General features: G+C 35.7%; 1 protein-coding gene across 1 annotated transcript; it reads right to left on the bottom strand.

The window, feature by feature from the left end:
* Positions 1–16098: 16098 nt before the first annotated feature.
* LOC125490827 lies at positions 16099–22401 on the bottom strand. Its single transcript, XM_048631172.1, has 2 exons — positions 21547–22401; positions 16099–16113 (listed from the first exon to the last, which is right to left on the bottom strand). Exons 1-2 carry the CDS (start codon positions 22399–22401, stop codon positions 16099–16101), a joined length of 870 nt encoding a protein of 289 aa, XP_048487129.1.
* Between the last annotated feature and the right edge of the window lie 1275 nt (positions 22402–23676).

The following is a 23676-nucleotide window of genomic DNA, read 5'->3' as shown; positions in this document are numbered from 1 at the left end:
ACTTCCCTAATTTTAATATCTATTTATATAAATATAAAGTAATACAATTGTTAACCTACAACAAAACTAACGTTACCTCTAGTACGCACAACTAACATGACACACCTAATTTAATAATGTCAAAACAACCTAATTTTTGAAATAAAATACAAAAAAGTACATAATATGTAAATTCCTAACCAAGGACTTTTCATTTCAATATTTGCTAAATCTATTTTCGCCAATCGGAAAACCGATACCACTCTCGGTCATTGGCAGAATCATAAAAAGAATAAGATTTCCAAAGAAATCGGTGGGTTCAAATAAGGTTCAAATGTTGGTTGTTGACCTTTACGTCTAGTACAGGTTTCATAGTTTGTCGAACGCCAAAAGTTGACGTTTTCTCGCATACAAAGTGGCGCCTCTAGCGAAAACTATCATGAAACTCTACTACTATTTATCAGATAATACAGGGTGTTGCAAAAAGGGTATACTAAGCCTAAACCTACGTTTGCAGCATATAATTATATAACTAAGGCCGAAAATGAAATCAGAATTCGCGAAAAAAAATAATTCATGCTCCATAGTAAAAAGTCACTTGACTAACAAAGTTTCTATGAAAAATGCATTGTATTTAGCACCCCCAACGAAAAACCAGCACTTTAAACTTATAACACCTCTACGTCAGTGAACGATCATAATATTTATAAAGATTCTGAGAATAGCTAAAGAGAATCCAGTTAACCAAATGACAATTTCAACAAGCAATAAGCAGTGAAATAAAATAGATTAGTGTGTCTTCTCTTCACTCGTTTTATCGAAGGCTTAAGCCATTATGAGACCGGATTGGAAACATATTTTTCTCTTGAAGCAATTGCTTCGCAGATTGAATTGTACATCTGTTACATTTACTAAATCACTTATTCAGCTTTATAGATATAGATCGACTTGAAAAAAGAAGAAGGTTCATTTGCTTCTATACGTTTTAAATATACGTAGGTATACCTATAATATGCTTACAACTTGCAGCTTGCAGCTTGTTGAAAAGATGCTCGAGGAGATTCTTTCGCCATTTCTTTCCTCCTTAATGACGGGGCCTTTGTGAAATGGTGGTAGATCAATGGCAGATTATGACTTTTTACAAGTAATTCTAATATTCAACGTCGAAAAAATAAACGATTTCATTTCATTTCAACTGTAATACTCCGAAGGGCTAGTCAGAGGTGACTCACAAGTGAGCTACACGCTTTTCGCTATCCAAATTGTACCTTTATTGCCGTATCGCTTTATGTTTCAACATATGGTCGTTGGAATATACAAGTAAAAAACTTTTGCATGTATTTATTATGAGTATTTAATTATTATATAGTTAGCATTAATGTTATTAAATTTGTCTTTTTAAAATAATATTTGTAAGTAAGTACACCTAAATGCCCTTTTTACGTTTTATCTTTTCTTAGTTACAACGGTTGTCTGGAAGAGATCGCTTTTAGCGATAAGACCGCCATATGTGCATTTCTGTTATTTAAGTTTTTTTTATGGTGTGCAAATAAAATTGTAAAATTACTTAAATTAAACTGCACAATATTTGTAAAAACACTCGGCCTTCAACGTCCCCGCGCCTCCGTCGCTCTTAAGACCCACAATTATTCACCTCAATAATATTATTATATTCCGCAAACAATGGTGAGACAAAGAAAGATTATAATATTACAATTGTATCAAAAGAACAATTGTCAGTCGTTCTACTTAATGCTTTATATCACCAGGACCAAGAACTTTTATTTTGCTGGACGAGTGGAAAAGCTCTTCTTTAAAATTCATTTTAACAGTATAGCTAGTTCTAAATTTTGGTTGTGGTTTACACAATATAAGTAGGTATACTTACTTGCATAAAAATTGTTAGTGTAACTTTGTACTACTTATTATTTGAAGTTGCATAAACTACCTTTCACAAATAATTGGAATCATTGGTATTAACCAGCCATTCTCGAATTTTTGGGAACTATCAGCAATTCTTTTGTGATATAAAATATGCGGTAAGTAGTAAATAATACATTATATTATGTAGAAACATAAAACGTTGTCATTATTGGGTACAGAACTCTACAACACAAAAATACAAATTTAATAATAAATGAATAGAAAAGCTATATGAAAATACTTTTGTTGTACAAACAGAATAATAAATGAATAGAAAAGCTATATGAAAATACTTTTGTTGTACAAACAGAATAATAAATGAATAGAAAAGCTATATGAAAATACTTTTGTTGTAGAAACAGAATAATAAATGAATAGAAAAGCTATATGAAAATACTTTTGTTGTAGAAACAGAATAATAAATGAATAGAAAAGCTATATGAAAATACTTTTGTTGTACAAACAGAAACGCATTGCCCAAACTAGGAATCCCTCAAAACTACCCTCATAATATTAATCAGCCGGTTATTTTTTCAAAAACTCCCGAGCACTGTTCCACACGTTTACCGGAAGTGGCAGGGCGACGCGGCGACTTCCGGTTCGCGCCCGTGGTGCCACTTCCGGTAGACGAGTCTGCATGCGGCCGCGGCGGTGGGAAACAAAAAGAAAAAGGCCGCTGCTCAGGTGACATGGCGGCATTTATCCTTTTATTTTTTTACGATAGGTAATTTTTTATACCTACATCGATGAGATCTAAAGATTTTAATAAATGCCTACTGATAATAGTCTAGCTATTTGAATTCAATTTAGTATAGTAACTACCTACTTACATACAAATTGAAAAGAAAATTAAAACCATAAAAGTTACGCGATCTAGAAAGTTGTGAAGAAATGTAGGTATGTATGTTAAATTCATTTCTTTTCATTCGTCTCAAAGGGAGCTAAACTAAAAAAGGGCCTTTTCATACGTCTTAATCCTCTCCCCGGGGATTAAATCTGTGGAACCTTTTGTCGGTTATTTCCCTCATTTTCTTCGGAGAATGATAACGGAATAAATTAAAACGTAAGTAAGTATATCCCTATACGTAATAGCGTAATACGGATAGCAGTTTCGAATACACTTCTTGTCAAATAAATTAGAAAACTTTTTTTGTGTCTGTACACGAATTTATATAAAATATACACGGTGATAAAAAAGGATATTGTAAGCCAAAAGGGGTGTCTCAGCATTCTAAACAACTTTTGACATTGTTTGTCATTGGAAATTCTAGAAGAAAATATTCTCCATGGTAGGTAGGTATAGTAGAATACCTAGACAGATTTCTGGAATACTGACAAGGGATATCATACATTAAGTGCCAATTTCTCCATAGTCGGTTATCTAACCGACCAGGGATTGGTTGGTCAATTATACGTCATCTCCATATTAAATTCATGACAGATGTGTCAAATGTCAACCACTAATACCTGGTTATGCTCTAACCGACTATGAAAAAATTGGCACTAAGCATTATGGTGAGATTGACAAAAAAAAGACAAACATGTTGCTTTCCAGACAATAAGGACATTCATTTAATCAAACTGTAAATATCTATGTACACAATACAATCTAAATAAATAGGACATTCATATTATTAGCCACTATAATATTATATTATCAGAAAGGACTCAACCCACACAAACCTAGTTCTGAGATATAGACGTTTTAAGTTCTAATCGGTATTCTTCAGCAATGAAAAGCATCTTATATGTGGAAATTATCTTAAATTATGCATATTTATTGTTATTTTACTATTGCAAATCATGGTGTAGCTATAACGAATATTTATTGAGTTATTAATGAAAATATGCACTTGGATCCTTTCTCCTAAATTGCTTTTTCTATGCAAGCAGGGAAATTCAACGTTTCGCAGAAATGGATCCAACCAAATATTTATTTTTATAAAATATTTTTTTAAATAACAATATGGTTTTTAAAGTAAAATATTTATATTGTAGACACAAGACATTACTTTTTTACACAAAATAAAAAATATATATCAAAAGTAAACCTATTATTAAATAATTTATATTGAAATGTAATCGGAAACAACATTTCACATCTATATAAAAATCTAACCGGAACTGTATTCCCAAGCGCAAAACTCTGGATCAACTTATCCAGAGAATAACTTAATTACCCGTTTGTATCCCATAATTTTCAGGATAAAGCATTTTGACGGAAAGCAAACCTGATAGAAAAAAGTTGGGCATGAATAAAATTCTAACCGGAAATGTGTTCCCAAGCGCTAAACTCTGGATCAACTTAACCGATTTTGATATTTTTTTACAAAAAAAAAAAAAATTCAAAAATTCAAAATTTGTTTATTTAAAAAACACATGCAACACATATTACACATAATTATGTTAGTTTACATTTACCTTAATACTGCGTTATTAACATAATTTAAAACAATTAGAAATCTATAGGCAGGTACTTACTACAATTTTTTATGAAACGCTGATAGGTACACAATTTAAGACTTAACTTAAGTAAAGTAGGTACGTGTAATGGTTAGAATATGTTGGATACAATTTTTATTCCCCCTAAACTAGGTCTAGCCTGTACTATAGGAGGAAATATGTTTTTAGTCCAGTCAGGTTACATGAAGTGTTGACAATAAATATATTATGTGAGCTAGTATCACTTGATTATATTAGATGATAAGTTTTGAAATTTATAAAAGCCTCATGAATATCATAACGACATAATGGTAAAAAATAATTTAAAGAAAAAGAACAAAGATCAATAATATTATTACTTTATCAAAGCAGATAATAATATACGATTCTACTATTTGAGTTTATTTTTATGTATTATGAAACAACAACCAACAAGTCCTCAGTCTCATCATATGTTTTATTTAAAAGCCACTTATGAAGTGATCTTTTAACTATATTCCTCGTATTTGGGTATAGACTAAGTTTGTAGTTTAGTTTGTTATAGATGTATGGACCTAAAAAACACATGAATCGATTAATGAACTTAGTGTTAAAGGATTCAGTAGGACAGACAATATCGTGCCTACGTTTGATTGTTTTAAGCTGAGGATCAAATGTTATTTTAGAGTGTTGAAATAAAACTGTGTTTAGAATGAATAGTTGACGTACTGTTAACACCTCACATTCCTTGTAAAGCCTTTGGGTAGATTCTCTGAAGGATTTGAATTTCATTACTTTTAAGACAGATCTCTGTGCCCTTTCGATTTTAAGCATATATGTTTTGTAAGATCCTCCCCAAGCAACGACGCAGTAGCCAAGCAGGGACTGACAGAGAGCGTAATAAATCCTGCGTAGTAGGGGATAATCAGCAACATGTCTTAGTTTTTTGAAAATAACTATTACCTTTCTAACCCTGCCCGAAAGCACTCGTATATGATGCTGCCAATTAAGTTGAGAATCTACGTGCACACCAAGATACTTAACCACATTTACTCTGTTCAAGGCCATACAAGAGCAGACCGTACGTTGTGTAAAGCATGTATGGGCGCGAATTTCAAAAGGAGGTGGCTGCGTACGTTTTGAGTTTAAGATAGAAAAACACATATACTGGGTTTTACTGACATTTAGAGTAAGTAAATTAGACCGAAATAGAAGCCTACGTTTTTAGTGAGTATCTACGACCCGTTTGTATCCCATAATTTTCAGGATAAGGCATTTTGACGAAAGCAAACCTCATAGAAAAAAGTTGGGCATGAATAAAATTCTAACCGAAAATGTGTTCCCAAGAGCAAAACTCTGGATCAACTTAACCGATTTTGATATATTTTTTTACGAAATAGAAGCCCACTTTTTTAGTAAGTGTCCCATCCCATATTATCCCATAATTTTCAGGATAAAGCAATATGAACATAAGCAAACCTCAAAGGATAAAGTTGGACATAAATAAAATTCTCTTTTACTCTAACTTCACTTCATCATCCTCGGTATATTGCAACTATCCTCCTTTTTATGCCTCCGTAGGATATCCGTCGTTCCCTGTGCTTACCATACGATCGCTGAAAAGTGGGATTTCAGCGATCGTATGGTCCGTATCACTTCGACTTTACTTTGCGGTTGGATATTAAAATTTATGTCAAGATGCAGAATAATTATAAATCTCATAATCATTAACCATCATCACGACCCGTCACTTCTCCACTGCCGGGACATGGGTCTCCTTCCAATGAAGGAAGGGGTTAGGCCTAGTCCACTACTCTGTCCCAGTGTGGGTTAGTGGACCCCAACACAAGCAAGCTTGTGCTGACAGAGTTGACGGGTAATTGGGCAACCCGACTGTCAGATGTTTTCAAGCCGCCCGAAGGTCTCTGAGTAGGCTTAACAACTGCTATCAATTTTATTATAATCATAATGATTACGATTATGCTTCTTGACATACATCAAGATCTGGATATACAAGATGCTCCTGGTTTATTGAATCTGCATCCAACTCTTCAGATGCAGACTGGTTTAGATCTTTAAAACTTCGGTAATGTGGTCATACCATCTTACAAGTCGGTCTTCCATAGTAACATCATAGTAGAGTAGTTCCATAGTAGAATCAGACTAACAGCGTTGGTCCTATTTTAAATTACGTTTGATATTTTGTTCACAAAGAAAATACTCGTACGCAACTCGTGCTTCTTTAGAATGGTAGTCTAGTTCGATGTTAAGTCTTCCTTGGAGAGTTGATCATATGCCATGTTCCTTTAGACATCCATTCTTTCTTTAAGTGTTCCTTGTGCCTTATTATTTCTTCGCAACTTTTTTAAAACATGTCTTTAATGGGTGAATTTCCCGCGGCCAAAAATTGCGTGGCATCAATGAAATCGGTACTAAAAAACCAAGTTATAATTTTCTAATATTTTTTTCCGGTTAAGTGAAATAGTTATCTATGTGTAGCACTAAATATTTTATTAATAGGATTAATGGATGTTTATAAAAAAAATATTAAACCCCCAAATCTTTCATTGCCGTGTCTGTCCCCACGTTACCACGTTTTGTATTATTCTTCATTGATGAAAAAATATTGAGTATTGATAGTTAAACTTAGTTTCATTTGATACATTAATAGTTAAAGTATTGTCACGGAATACATTTATTGAAATATATAAAGAATATAACGAACGGTAAGTGAAAATTCATGTGTCCCAGAACTTCTGTTCATCGCCGTGTCCTAAACATGATCAAGGATATTGTTTTACCTATGAACTTGGGTGCCCCCCTCAGTGCGCTAATTGTTTCTTACAAGTGTCGCCTAACTGCTCGACGTGGAAGGAGGTACATCGGTGCCCGCGTTTTTGCGCTATAGTGAAAATCAGTAAAAATTTTGGGGACTGGACATTTTTTCTTTCATTGCCGTGGATAGATATAACTTCTATAAAATTAAGTTTGTCTTCTAGAGTAAGCATTCAAAAGAAAGCTTTTTGAAAATATTTACCTTATAAAGTGTTTATTTCTTCGAATAGTTAATACTTTTTTAGTTATTTATATTTAATGCCTTGATTTTCATCGCCATGCTTTCATTTCCGTGGCTTCCGTGGCCAATATTTGCTATGGAAATGAAAAAAAAGCCACGGCAATGAAAAAAATTTCATTGCCATGTCTTGTAAAATAATTTGTTTTCATTGCCGTGGTTATGTTATTCATTTCCGTGGCCAGGTTATTCATTTCCGTGACTTATGTTTTCATCGCCGTGGTATGTATGATTAGGCAAAGGAACATATCTTTTACCTGTAATACAGGTAATACCGATCACTGACATTACCTACAGAACTAGTCAAATTATCTCTTTTTGCAGTGCGTTAAAACGGGTGCGTATCGCGATGTATAAAAACGAAATATATAATATTACATTAATAATAACAATAACAACATCATTATAATGAACGTTATGTATAAATAAGACCGGTGGTAGCTCAGTCGGGTAAGCGCCCGCTTCCCACTCCAATAATGCGGGTGCGAATTCCGGCGCTGACATGTACCAATGTGTTCCTTTGAATTTAAATACAATGTATACCATCGCTCTTACGGTGAAGGAAAACATCGTGAAGAACCCTGCATATCTTAGCAAATCTAGATAATATGTGAACCCAACAACTCGCTGTGGACCAGCGTGGTGGGAAATGGTCCAAGCTTAGAAAGGCAGCAGCTTAGACCTTGGGGATATCCCCAAGGTGCATATGCACATTGCACAAAGGTCCCATTCGAGAGAGCCAGGTGCAGGTACTTACACCTCCCACAGATAGTAGAATAGAATATAATAGAACATACATCTCTGCAGGAACTCATCTGGATGCTAAGTGGCCTTAATGCTGCTTGTAACGTGTAGGCCTCCGTATGAACTTGGGCAAGACAAAAGTCATGTAGAATGTTCACATAAAACCGGAGCTGGTGATCGTTCGTGAGACAACTATCGAAGTTGTGCAATAATATGACTACCTGAGGCAGACTATTCGGCTAGGCAGAAGCAACTTCGACAAGGAGGCTGAAATGCGCATCCAACAGTCTTCAACCATTGCGCCCTGCCAGTTGTGACATATGTTGCAGAGGGTTCTACCTTTTTAGGCCTAAGATTTATTTGCCTAATCTCGTATTGCATAGTAACGTTTGGTCAAAGTCTCGTTTCGCCGAAAATTGTATGGCATAAATCTCGTTTAGTAAAAAGTTATTTCGCATAATCTTATATTTTAGTCTAATAACGGTATGGTCAAATCTCAAATAGCCTAACAATACTATGGCATAGCTTATAAAAACTACTAATATTCATTTGGCTTTAACTTTGACGAAGCGTCTCCCTATATAGCGCAAACTGGTGCCTTGCATTAGGTATTTAATTACACCTACCTTTAGGTTTCGATCCCATGGGGTTTAATGGCGATTGTAATAATTATAATGGTCATTCCCTTTCGATATTTTGATCATTCAATATCGTGATTTTCGGGATGTAGGAGAAAAATACCAAAATTGGTACCTTTAAAACATACTGAATATAGTATTTATTAAGATAATATTAGGAGAAACAAGATTATACCAATACGAACAATTTGAGCAAACGAAACTTAGATGTTTCAAGTTTGTGCCAAAAGAGTTTTAGACGAAACGAGTCTTATGCCACATAAGTCTTGGCAAAGTGATGATTCTACCAAAAAAGTTTAGACCTTACGAGTTATGCGAAATAAGTTTAGGATAATAAAGATTAGGCGAGATGAGGGGAACCCGGTGCAGAGACCTGGACACTGATGGTGGGACTGGTCCACCGATTTAAAGTCACTCAGCGTGCTATGGAGAGAGCTATGCTTGGGGTTTCTCTAATGGATGGTATCAGAAAAGAAGTTATACGTCAGAGGACTAAGGTTACCAACATAGCTGTCAAAATATGCAAGTATAGGCAGGTAGCCGGTAGTGGCTGGATTCGGAAGACCGAGGACCGAGTGTTGTGGCGCTCCTTGGGAGAGGCCTATGTCCAGCATTGGATGATTATAGGCTGATGATGACAACATGTACATTTCATATTATTATACCAATTAAAATATACTATGATTTAACATAAAGTTCATAAAATATTCTATCATAATAATATCACATAATGTGTGTTAAATTACACAACACCATCAAAACCTCTAGCACCATAACCTAAAGATAGGTGCGATGACGAGAAAAGCGAGGAGCGGTTAAGTGCACATGTTCAGCAAAAGCGAAGCGGGGCTACATGGGGAGACGCTCTATGTTTAGGTTTTGGTGCAAGGAGTTTTGACTGCGTTATTATTATTGGCGCAATGTAGGGAGACGCTTAGCTGACCAACATGTGCACCTAACCGCACCTATGTTTATATTTTGGTGCTAGGTGTTTTGCCGGTGTTGTGTAATTCAGCACAGAGAATAGATGTCATATTATAGTATATTTTATGAATTTTACATAAAATTAACAGTATATATATTGGGTATTATACCTTATAAAAATATAGATGTTATAGGTAAGGTTTATTATATGTTGTGAACGTTACTAGTGTGAAATGAAACATTTTGTTTTATACGTCGCAATACGAACCCCACAATGCTACTTAGAGAATTCCATACTATATTCTTATTTTTTTTATACATACTGTCGTTCTTTCTTTCGTTCCAATATCTATCCAAATATTTCTGCCATACATGCCTGTCTAAATTTGCGTTTCCCTCACAGTCTTTTTTAAAAATTGCAGTGGATTGATTCTTTCATTTCCATTGTATACAGTTCTTTCATTGCCGTGGAAGTTTGTTTCATTGCCGTGGGCCTTTGTTTCATTGCCGTGGACGCTTGTTTCATTGCCGTGAACGCATGTTTCATCGCCGTGGCACGAAATTTTTAATCATCCGTATCTCGTTAAGTTTTTAACTTATCTGCTACCCATTTAGTAAGAACACTAACATTAACAAAAACTTTAATAAAAGCGTTTTTCTAATATAAAAACCCTTAAGATAAAAAAGTCCACGGAAATGAAGATTTTTTAGGACTTGTTGAAATCCACCCTAATGCCAGTGCAGTTATCTTTGATTGAGGCGCGTCGCCCACACTTAGTAGGTTGATGGTATTTGTTGTGGATCTGGATACTATGTTATCTTCTGACTTCTGGGTCCTGCAGCTTATTTACAGCGACATCTTTGGCAGATCTTGTGGCCTGCTTCTGAGCTCCCGCTATCGTCAAGCAGATTTTTCCAACCACTAAGTGGTGATCACTCTTGACTTTAGCAACCCTTCTTAAGTATTTCTAACATCTAGAAGTGAATGTCTTCATTTTCGAATAATCAAAATGTGGTCGATTTGGTTCCCGGTCCGACAGTCGTGTGAGAACCAAGTCACCTTGTGACATTCCTTTGGAGTTACCACCACCGAAAATTAGCCATTAACAATCTTTAGGCATCGTCGTTCGCTTATCAAATCGGGCGTAACTTGTATGAATCTGATAGATGTTTGAGAGTCGAGCGACGCTCACCACACGGTGCCGATATATGGACGATGACCAACGAAACTGTGCACCAAATCAGAGTTCCACAAAGAGCTATAGAGCGAGCCATGTTAAGTATTTCGCTTAGACGTATTCCCAACGTGGTGATCCGTCAAAAGAGGAAAGTGTTCAACGTCGGTATGCGGGTCGCCGAACTGAAATGGAAGTGGCAGGATACTTGGCTCGTGGGGGGACGGAAGGTGGAAAAATGCGGTGACAGTAGTGGCCAAGAGACGGAACAAAAACAGTTTGAATCCTTTCTGCCAAATAAAATATAAACTCTTTTATTAAAAACTTATATTCTATGAAACAACTCAGACAGTTTGAGTCCTTTCTGCATAATTCAAATTGACTTCTTTCAATCAATAAGTATTTCGCTAAAACGACTCAAGACGGTTTGAGTCCTTTCTGCTAAATACAAATTGTCTTTTTTCAATGAATAAGTATTCCTCTAAAACGACTCAGACGGGTTGAGTCCTTTCTGCTAAATACAAATTGTCTTTTTTTAATGAATACGTATTTCTCTAAAACGACTCAGAGCGCTTGAGTCTTTTATGAAAAACTAAATTTTTCATGGTTTCATAGGAAATGCGTTTCTGTAAAAGGACTCAAACAGTTTGAGTCCTTTATGTGAAACTAAAAAATGTGTGTTTCATACAATGTGGGTTGTTCCCCCACATCAAAAAAGTATGTTGTAGTTGGTTTTTTACTGTGTTTGTTTTCTTGACAGGTAGACCCTACATTAAATATCATGTTCTAGTATATAACTCAATTTTGACGAAGTTGTGGATTGAGGCCTTTCTGCGTAACTACGTCCAATATGTTCATAATGTACAGTCAGGAAAAAAGTCATGTAGCAACCACTGCCAAAACATTGCTAATTTTAAGCTCAACTCAATAGAAAGGGCCAGCTGAAAACCAGCGCTGTGGCCTCACTGTCCATAGCATATGCTGAGCTGGTGCCGTTTTGACACTCTGGACAGTAACCTTTATTTGTTTTGTTTGTTCTATATTAAGTATTCTCTTTATTTTGTTGTTGTTTCTTTTTTTTTTTTTTTTTTTGTCTTATTATTCTGTCTCAGTGTGTCAAATAAATGTATCTTTCTTTCTTTCTTTCTTTCTAGATGACATAAAAAAATTTTTTTTATCACTTATCGCTAACAATGTTTAATTGGTAAGGTTGACTGGAAGAAATCGCGTTAAGGCGATAAGTCCGCCTTTGTGTACATAGACTGTCAACTAATGTAATGTAATGTAATAATCTCTACCTATTTTGTATGTTTTTTTTGTATATGCAATAAACAGCTGTTCTAATAAATAAATAAATAGAGCTGTGTGAATGTACCGATAAAATATTCTTTAATAGATATCTATATTTCACCTATGGCGTTTAGGATGAAATGGTTTACGCTGCGGGTGGATACTCATCTATTTTGCAGACTGTACCTAGTAGAGATGGTGGTCATATAAATCTTGTGATGCAGTGGTAGTAATCGTGTGTAAATCAGCCCCTTCGACATTAATTTATGTTCCCGACATCAATTCTATTATGTGTACCAGTTGGTAGCCATTTTGTCGCTTATCGAATTCGTCTTCAATTTATTTTTATTGCTGCTCGGCAGGCCTCTTGTTAGTTGCATTTTGCTTTTTGTCGATTTATCGATTATTTACTGTGTGATTTTCCTCCCTAACTTGATATTCACTGCCGTGCCCCCAGATTCGACGTATCATTCCCATACCGTTTCAAAAAAACAGACTACAGATTTTGTAAATTCAAGCATTAGTGATGAAAAATTATTTCTAATAGGTACGTTCGGCGTTTGGTAAAAGAGATCTTAAATTATTTATAATTAGGTACATTATAATAGCATCGGTATTAAGTAACTTTGTACTGGCTTGAGGGTTGTTGGCCCCTTAAGTAATAAGAGAACCTGAAAACTTCTTTCTTCTAAAATGAATGATTCGGAGGAATGTAGGTTTTTTTTTCATGCTACATTCCTTTTTTCGCACGTGAATATCGGTTATGAGACCCGGGTCCTATTCAGAGGTCGGGAAAAATGCAGGAAAAGATTTTTCAAGGGGTTTCCATAATTTGGTTTCCTGGAACAGGGCAGCAAAGGGTTTTCCGTCAAATAAATAATATTTTCACATCATATTCCAATCATGCCGAAATACATAGGTAACAAAGCAGAAAGTATACCTATTTCTCAAGTTCAGTATAAGTGGTTCAAGGCCAAATTGCTTTATTTATAATCGCGTAAAATGCCTCATCTGCACAGATACTTAGATTATTATACCTAATTATCGGAAGCTATCTTGCCATTGGTTAACCGACAATGAATTACAGCTCCCGTCGCATTGAAAATGTAAAGCTAAATCGATAGGAATAGAAAATATAATTATTATGATTACTTACAAGATATAAATAATTATAGGAAATTTTCATCCACTCGCCTTCAGATTCGAGCTTTACAATTTACGACTCGCCATTGACATGTGTATTTAAATTCAGGTGGTTTAGAATCGCCCCACTGAACCACATCTGCATCACAGCTAGGCTTATCCTGTCGCCCTGATTACAAGAATCTACGCCCCGTATTAGTACAGATTAGCGCACCTGCGGTTCCGATACTGCTGTCTCGCTCGCACAACACAACGGGGTCTCTCTATCTGATGAAAAACTAAGTTTCGGAGTGCTGTTACGCGAGCTCTGACTCTCGCTAAGTTGCATAAAGCAACTTTAAGCTAATGTCGGCTTTAAATCTATTGTTGTCTTGCTTTGAGAGTATACGCATAGAAAGAAATCAATTTAATGTCGACATTTGTTTAAAGTTTCTTTCTGCAACTAGGCATATAACTCGTTGTAATAAACGTGTCGATTGCACGACAGCTCTCGTCGTTAGTTTTTCGTCAGTATAGAGTAACCCTCTGGCTGAGACGGCAAAACCGACTAAGCTCCTGTTTGACATTGAGGTATTATTGAGTGTTGTGTAGAGGTGAGCTAACCAGGACCTACCTGGTTTTTGGATACAAATGTAACGTATTCGTGCTTTAGATGAACATAATTTTATTATGTTTCATTCTCAGATTCAGGATTTCTCTGAAAAATCACCTACCAGACCACCCTGCAACAGAATAATATTACTTTACGTGATGTTATTATTTCCTTAACTTCAGCAATATCAAAAAATCCCTCTGAATCTTATAAAAAATCCCACCTTTTCGATAGAGACAAAAAAGTAAGCAGCTTTTTTAACATCAAAGTTATTGACTCTGAAATCCTCAATTTCGTAAATCTATCACGTTGCAAATTAAATCTTCACTTAAAATTCCAATAAATTATCATATCCAAATTTAAATATGACTCCTCTTTCAATACAGTCCGCCTACACTCTAGAGGGGCACATATTAAACAGAACCTTCCACAGACATATAATATGACTAGATGCCACAAATGCACTCATTTCTATGAGAACCAGGCGTGCCGAAATTTGTATAGGAATTATTATTATTGACACTGATAATGACAGCTGGACGGAACTAAACATATGAACCAAAAATTTAATATAATGATCAACCTTTTGACACGCGCAGTACCTATGTACCTTGCGGAATCTAGTGTCATATATGTCTGTGGAACCTTCCTTTTGTAAAATATATCACGTCCATTCAAAGCGAGATTTAATTTGAAACGTATGAGTACAAAAGGAATATTTTTGTGACAAAAAAGCCTTTGATGATGCTAATTTTGACTTCATCTCAGATTATACTCAGCAGGCATAATATGTATTACTTATATGACGGCCGAACGGTGTAGTGGTTAGTGACCCTGACTGCTAAGCCGAAGGTCCCGGGTTCGATTCCGGATCGGGCAGATATTTGTTGAAAGCCACATTATATAGATAGACATAATTGTACTCAGTCTTGGCCCAATTTTATTTTATATTTAAATATTTTTAATTATAATTTTTACACACTCTTGGGTATCAATATCAATATGTATCTGTGAAAAAATATGGGCTTTCTGATACCCATTTTACAAGCTCTGGCCCGTGTGTGAGATATCCCCACGTATTATTATTATTATATTTGTCATACGTACTGCAGGGGTTATTTTAATATCAGCATAGGGACTATTAATATTTATGATAGCTTTGTTATCATATCCCGTTTCTCGTGAAATCGCGTCCCAGTCGTATGTATAAAATTATTAATTCCCAGAAAACACGGCGATGAATTGATGATATATTGAAAATGTGTAAATTATTGCCGATAAAGATTTTAAAATAGACATTCAGTTCATTGACAACCTTTTGTAAATATACTATTTATTATACCTTTATTATTACCTATTTACTAAATAGCGTTTTCAGTTTTGACCTCTCATTGAAGTCTATTCTGAAAGCATACATTCTATTTTGAATAAACCTCTATTTTCAGTTTTCCCCCCACATTGAAGTCTATTCTGAATGCTGAAATTCTAATTTTAGTAAGTTATGTCAAAACCTTAATTTCTTTGTTTAAAATTCTCCTAGAGTACCTACATCTTCTTTTCCACTAGCAAAGTACGGTCAGCTTCATAAGTAGCTATACACTTATTTACCATGTCAAACTGACGAACCGTCAATGTTTTAATGAATTGATAGGCGGTTTCAGATTGACAAGGTACAAAAGTGTATAGCTACTTATGCAGCTGACTGTACCTATACTAATATCATAATGATGGTACATTTAGCAGGTTTATTTTTGAGGCCTAAAACAGTTTAAGGGCCATCACACCTGCGCCTGCCAGTTAGATGTAGATTAAGGGCGTCACGGCTAAACGGACCTTTGCTGTTGTGATCAGCTAAACCCTTCCAGGTATTGTACCCGTTTGGAACTGTGGAAGTGGGTGGTAGAATAGTTTTGTTACAGCTACATTGCTTTATTTTTTTATTGTACAAATATAAACTTATGTGTACATAGATTGGAATTATTGCTATAAGCATTTTCTGCCAGCCAACCCACAGGAGGTGCAAGAATTTTTTTAAGGAGTAAGTAAGAAGAAAACCAAACCAAGTAAGTAGGTACTTTATTTAAACAAAATTATAACTGGTCACTTAGTAATTTATACCATAGTATTCATAGTGGTTATGTTCCGATGTTTTTTTATATATTTGCTTAAGAAAATTTCACATTTATCTAGTCTAGTCTAGTACAGCAGACTCTGTAAATACAATATCATTATGTCTACATATTTTGTACTTTGTCCATGTTTTCAGAAATCGTAAATTACTTCATAGGTTATTTAGGGCCACTTGCAGAAACATGTTAAATCTAGATTTAGTGTCAAATCTCGATTTAAGAAACATCGATCCATATAAAATTTGACACTAAATCGAGATTTAACACTAATTCTAGATTTAACATGTTTCTGCAAGTGGCCCTTAAGTACATTGGTACGGACAACTGTTTTCACAAAAGCGTATTTCATATTAACCTATGGGGTCGACCATACCAGGCTAAATCGGGAATAATCCATACTATCTGCGGCCTAAATTAAACGGTAGCTATTATAATTATATCACTGTTTGAGACCGGATGATGAGGGCAGTTAGCCTTCCTGTCTTAACTTCACTAAGGTCCTGATTTTAGATTCGAACGCGATAATGGTAACCTATTTGATTGACAGTTATTTAGGTTATGTATTGGTGAGTTTTTGCTTGCGAATTTAACTGTCCCTGAACTCTGCATTGCGATTCTGTAAAATCAGAATTCACTTCGATCTTCATTCTCCCTTCACCTTTAACTTCACGTTCGAACAGTAATGACATTATAATTTTTTTTGAGTTTTTTTTTCGAATTCGCTGTTCTACGGAAATTACTGAATGCCAAGTTGAAATCTCACCTCGGATTCAGAATCGAGTTTTGACAGTTAGCTTTATAGAATCGCAATGCTTGTTTGTTTGATAGGCAAATTTTAATATGTCGTAGCTTTTTTTTCGGATCATAGATAATGTTAGTTAGTTTTCTTAACCATATTTATTTTTTATGAAAATCGGCTAGCCGTTCCAAAGTTATATGCTACTTTTACTGTTGAACTAGTTTTGAATGTGCGGGATTTTTAATGTTGGCTTTATTTTATTTTTATTTTAAACAGGAGTGGACTGGATCAGTGGAAATATTTCGTCTTTGCAGCATTCAAGTACTTCGGCTTCGGCGTAAAGTTCAGGTACTATTGTATGTTACAGGGGGGTCACTCTACATAACGAAAAACGAAGTTTCCAAGCGCTACTGCGCGAGCTACGACGCCTCGTTGTATTAAACGTGCCGATTTGACGACAGCTCTCGTTCATTCGTTTTTCGTCAATATAGAGTAACCCTTCACGTATCCGTTACGTTCCGGGAAAGTAAGCGATCCGTAAATGTTAAACTCAAACTCAAAACTCAAACTCAAAATTTTTTATTCATCGTACAAATATAAAATTTTCTGATGAACGTCAATTTTTACAAATTACTCTCCGTTCGGATAAGGGGGGGCTCTTTCTGTCTAAGGAGAAGAACGGAGGCAAGAAACTCCTGAGCCATCTTTTCAAAAAAAGACTTAAAACTAGTTGGTATACAATACATATAAGCTTAATAATTATTATTATAATAATATGAGCAGAGCTAACTACTTATCACAGCCATGCATTAACGTCCTCTAAGTAATCATCAATTTTATAATAAGCTTTTTTACTGAGTTTCTCTTTAATGTAACACTTAAACTTATTCTCTGGCATTTGAGCAACTTCTGCTGGAAGCTTATTATAAAATCTAATACAGTACCCTAAAAACGATTTATTAACTTTCGCCAGACGCATCGCTGGAAAAGCCAGCTTATGCTTGTTCCTAGTATTAATGTCATGATTACTGCCAATTGTATCAAAAGTTGAAATATTCTTTCGTACATACATTAAATTGGAAAAAATGAACTGACATGGAACTGTAAGGATGTTAATTTCTTTAAATAGTTCTCTCAATGAATCCCTGGAACCAAGTTTGTATATAGAGCGGATGGCTCTTTTCTGTAATACAAATATAGTTTCAATATCAGCTGCTCTACCCCAAAGCAAAATGCCATACGATAATAAGCTGTGGAAATAACTAAAGTAAACTAATCTGGCGGTTTCAACGTCGGTCAGCTGTCTAATTTTCCGTACAGCAAAAGCTGCGGAGCTCAACCTTCCAGACAATTTTTCAATGTGAGGTCCCCACTGTAACTTTGAATCTATAGTCATCCCAAGAAAGACAGTATCATTAACTAGGTCCAATTTATTCCCATCTAGAATAATGTTAGTATCGCATTGTCTAACATTCGGCAGTGTAAATTTAATACATTTCGTTTTCTTAGAATTCAATAGAAGATTATTAACGGTAAACCAATCGTGTATGTCAGATAGAATTGAATTAATTTCATTAAAATTATTTTCTCTTCTTTTAACTTTAAAAAGCAAAGAAGTATCGTCAGCAAATAAAACTATATTAGTCAATTTTTCAACCATAAAAGGCAAGTCATTAATATAAATGAGGAATAAAAATGGTCCTAGAATAGATCCTTGAGGGACGCCTATTTTTACATGAGCCCCCTGTGATTTAGTATTGTTAATATCGACCCTTTGTTGTCTCTTGTCTAAATATGAAGATATCAAATCTAAAGCCTTTCCTCCTATTCCATAGTATCTAAGTTTCGAAATTAAAGTCTGATGGTCTACACAATCAAACGCCTTCGACAGATCACAGAAGACTCCAATAGCATCGTGATGGTCTTCCCAGGCGTCAAATATGTGCTTAATCAACGCAGTACCGGCATCGGCTGTTGATTTGCCTTTTGTAAAACCATACTGCTGGCTATGAAACAATCGAGCATCATTGAAATGCAAAAGCATCTGACTGAGTATGACCCTCTCAAATATTTTACTCAAAACTGGAAGAACCGAGACAGGCCTGAAATTTGCAGGGTCCTCCATATCCCCACTTTTGAACAGAGGTATAATTTTACTAAATTTCATAAGATCTGGGAACACACCTTCAGCGATACATTTATTAAAGATGTTAGCTAAAATTGGGGCGATTTTATTAATAATAGAAAGAACAAATTTAACTGACATTCCCCACAAGTCTTCAGTTTTCTTCATATTTAATGACTTAAATGTTTTTATAATAGTTAATGTATTAATATATCTGAATTTAAATTCCTTATCGGTTGAAGGTGCGTTCTCCTTCGTCAGGGTTTCAGCTGCTGCAGCCGAAGAATCCAGGTTACACGTAGTCTCTAAAGGAATGTTCGTAAAAAACTCTTCAAAGACCCTCGCCACCGCATCATTCGATGTTATAATGTCATTGCCTACCTTCAAAGATAAATTTGTCTCGCGTGTTCGATTCTTCCCCGTTTCGTTATTAATAATAGTCCAAACGGCCTTAGATTTGTTAGCAGAGTCTTTAATCTTGTTATTAATAAAAATTGTCTTCGCACAGTGACAGACACATTTATACATCTTGCTATATTTCTTCACATAAGATTGAAAGTCAGGTCGGAGTATGAATGTTTTCATCTCATACAGATCATATAATGTCGCCCTGCTTTTGCGAATACCCTCTGTAGCCCAGTCACAAAATTTAATTTTATTGTCAATCAAAACTTCCTTCGTTTCAAAATTACTCTCAAACTCATCAGCTATTATCTTAAACAAGTTACTATACATCTCATTAGAATTGCAATCTAATTTAACATTCGGAAGTTTTTCGTCTAGTTTCTTCAAGTAATTGTCAATTTTCTTTGTAGTAATCGGTCTGCATCTCACCTTAGTTTTATTTGTCTTGTCAGTGTTTACTAAGGTAATGGTCTGCCCACTGTGGTCTGACCTCAGACAATTAATCACACTACTGTCTTTAAACTCACAGTTACAGAATATGTTATCTAGACAAGTGGCTGACGTGGGTGTAATTCTAGTTGGTTCCAGAAAAACATTAAAAAGATTAAATGATTTAAAAAGTAACAACAATTTCGACCTATTAGGAGAGTCACCTAATAGGTCAACATTAAAGTCACCACACACTATTACTTCCTTTTTACTATTGGAAGCTAACCTTAGAACATCCTCCATGACAGTCTCAAAGGTAATAAAATCACCAGTAGGTGGCCTGTAGGTACATACTATTATATACTTATTAAGCTCTGCACATGAAATTTCTATATGGTGTTTAACAGAAAGAGCAACTATATCCTTTCGTTCTTTACATTTACAATTTTCTTTAAGAAATATAAGTGACCCACCATGCTCGTTGATATTTCTGTTAAAACAGCTTATAAGTTTGTAATTTTTTAATTGGAACATCATTTTATTCTCGTCTAACCAATGTTCTGTGATACATAAACAATCAATGTTAAATTTTTCCGAAAAAAGTTCTATTTCTAACAATTTAGAAGAAATACTCTGAATATTCTGATGTACCAATTTAAATTCATTCTTAAATGTCTTGTCCTTCGATAGTTTTGAGCCGAGAGAGCAGTGAACTGAATCAATCTTTATATCAACGCTATGATGCTCTCCCGTTGTCTGAAAATCTAATTTAAATCTACTGTACTATTTTCAGTATTACTACTGACGGTGTCAATAGGGACACAAGTTTTCTTCGTTATAATGCTTATAACTGAGTTAATAAGAGAAGCTACTTCTGTAGCTAAACGTCGTTTCTGATTTAAGGACAGAAATAAACTGTCCCAGGTCAACTTAAAATTATCTACATACAAATTAGTATCAAAGAAATTGATACAGTCAGATTTATAACACGCATTGTACATATTTTTATTTAGGCTACATGTCATATAATTGTATTTGTCAGGCAGTGTGCAAGAATAAGGAAATGCACAAACAAATATATGTTTTGCAGGAATGCTTTCTAATATAGCAAAACTTCTATTTATATCAGAATTTGACACACCTAAACTATTTCCCACCATAATTAATATAGTAGTTTTTTCGGTGTACGACCTCTCTGAAATCAGTTGTACTATTTGTGCGAATGAAAGTTCTGGGTAACAATGATTAACAACATTTCCAGTTACATGATTACCCAACATGTGCCCGAAATCCTTGCCAAGCCTATCGGAGTATACAACTGTGCTGTAATCCTTGGCTGAACTGCTACTACTTGTATTAGTAGTAAGCCTTGTCAAGTAAGTGGGTGACATCTTAGGTAACTGCTTATTACCTACTATTCTACTAGCTGCCTGAGCATAGGTGGGTATCCTATGTAATTTATTATTGGAGGTCGGAAAAACATCTGCTGTAGCCGATTTACTCTGGATGACCCTTGAGGATGGCGTGGCCGTCGGGAGGCTGGTGGTGGCCCTCGGGAGGATGGTGGTGGCCCTCGGGAGGATGGTGGTGGTCCCCGAGAGTCTGGTGGTGATCCCCGAGAGTCCAGTGGTGGCCAACGGGATGCTGTTTGTGGCCTCCGAGGTGGTGGTGGCCCTCGGGAGGATGGTGGTGGTCCCCGAGAGTCCAGTGGTGGCCAGCGGGATGCTGTTTTTGGCCTCCGAGGTGGTGGTGGTCCTCGGGAGGATGGTGGTGGTCCCCGAGAGTCCAGTGGTGGCCAGCGGGATGCTGTTTGTGGCCTCCGAGGTGGTGGTGGTGGCCTCCGGAGATGCGGTGGTGGCTTCAGCAGGTGAAGACTTCTCCGGCAGCATCTCAACCCGAACTAAGCCCACACTACTCAGCACCAGCAGCTGGTTTTCGTATTCCAGAGTTCTCTGTTCTAGGGCAGACTTCAGTGTGGCCAGCCTAGACTGTAGCATGGCAATGTTGAACTCGCACTCCTGGTTGTTGTCTGCGAGCTTCTGGTTGTAGTCTGACATCTCTTGTTCATATTTATTCACCAGTAGTTGAAGTCTCACTCTATCCTTTGTCAATGGAAGGTGCGTCTTATGCTTTTTCAATGCTCGCTCTGACTTCCTGATATATTTCTTTATTTTAATATATTTTTTAAGCCTGTTTGCACCTGTGATATTGGTTGATTTTCTTGGAGTTGTGAGGTCTATTGTTGGCATAGGGGTGGGGTGTAGGGTGACTAATTCATCGTACAATGCCATTGTCTTATCTGTTTCCTCGCTTGCATGTGCTTCATTTATTTGCTGGATCTCTGCGTGTGCTTCAGCCAATTGCTGCTCTAGGCTATAGATCTTAGACAAGGCAGCTTCATGTAAATCCTGACACTCTTTGTATGATCTAAGTACAATCTGTAGCTCATCACATTTTCCTTGCAAGTCTTGGTATTGGATGTCCATTTCAGCTATGTCATTCTTTAAGTCCGAGTTCTTTTTTAAAAGGGAATCAAATTCCTTTTCATTGTCCTCCCGCTCTGCCATCAGTTGGCTTGAGAGGTCACGAGATGCCTTGAGATCCTCCAAAGCTGTCCTCAGCTGGATCTCCAGGTCACGGCTCTGCACCTTCCGGGTCGTCATCCTCGACATGTCTGAAACCACCCGGGGTTACCCGTTAGTATGTTGATAGGTAGAATTGAGAGGATGTTTATCCAAGATATATACAAAATAACCCTCTTTAGGTATAACTTGATCAAACCAATCAAAACTTGATATATTGTAAGTCTATGTAGAAATGATCAAAAGGTAACTTATTTGTTAGTTATCATATACAATGTAGTCATGAACACAAACTATGGGTGGGGAGGGAGTAATATGCATAATATGTTACTTAAATGAATAGGTACTCAGTGGTATTATTGACTTAGAATTATGTAAACTTTAAGCCAAAAAAACAATCACTTGATCATTATTCAATGAAGTACTAATAGCAATCAAGTAGGTGGAGACTATGGTATAGTAATAATAGGGAATAAGGGATACAAAAGCTAATAGAAAGTTTGAAAATTAGAAATGAAAACAACAGAGTTTGAAAATGACAAAGTCTAAAAGTGGGTTAAGGAAGTGTGAAAAACATTTCACGTATGCAGCAAACTAATGAATAATGATTAAATAATCTAGTGATTATGATTTTAAATGAGTAATACTAGTAAAAATATGTAATTTTAACAATACTCCCCTGATAGATATCCGTTGGCAAATTCGAACTTTGACAGGTGCCGCTGCTTCAAATATCCGAGTCCCGTAAGTGTTTTATTTCAGGGTTTGAAGGCTTGTCTTCATTTGCACAGCTGTATAACACTATATTCTTTAAGTTAACACTAGTTTTAAACGTAATTACACATTAAATTTAGTAATATTAAAATAAATTAAATCAGCTGGTTTTTTTGACACCCGGTTCGTAGGGTTGCCAGGGAAAAAAAAAAAAAACTGGACAAATATCTACGTGCACCGTCAAAGGAAAATAGCTTTTAAAATCCAACTGACCAATCCCGTGTAGGTGCTCCGGTATTCCCCACAAAGACTCAGCGCAGACGAAATAAGAAAATTGAAGCTTTTCAAAATTGTAGGTTTTACTGACAGGGTTGTCAAGTATCATAGTTCTACTGCAAATATGCAAACTAAAAGTCTTCACTTTTTACAGCTCACATATTTATTTGACATAGTTTTAAATTGCATCCGTTCGAGATATGGTAAAGATGACGAAACAAGGTTTCATATCTTTATTTCCCAATAACTACTTTTTCAGTTAATGAAAGATATAAAAGTATAGCAAAGTTTTTGTAAAGAGAAAGAAACATTTTTTTTTAATTAGCCATGTTTATATCCCACTGCTGAGCATAGGCCTCCCCATGTTTACTCCAC

This window comes from Plutella xylostella, chromosome 28 (genome assembly GCF_932276165.1).
Source record: "Plutella xylostella chromosome 28, ilPluXylo3.1, whole genome shotgun sequence".
Taxonomy (NCBI): domain Eukaryota; kingdom Metazoa; phylum Arthropoda; class Insecta; order Lepidoptera; family Plutellidae; genus Plutella; species Plutella xylostella.
This window is presented reverse-complemented; position numbering and strand designations above follow the sequence as displayed.

What these genes read in the sequence shown, in the direction of transcription:
- LOC125490827 (XM_048631172.1), bottom strand. Translation starts at nt 22,401, where the DNA reads ATGTCGAGGATGACGACCCGGAAGGTGCAGAGCCGTGACCTGGAGATC.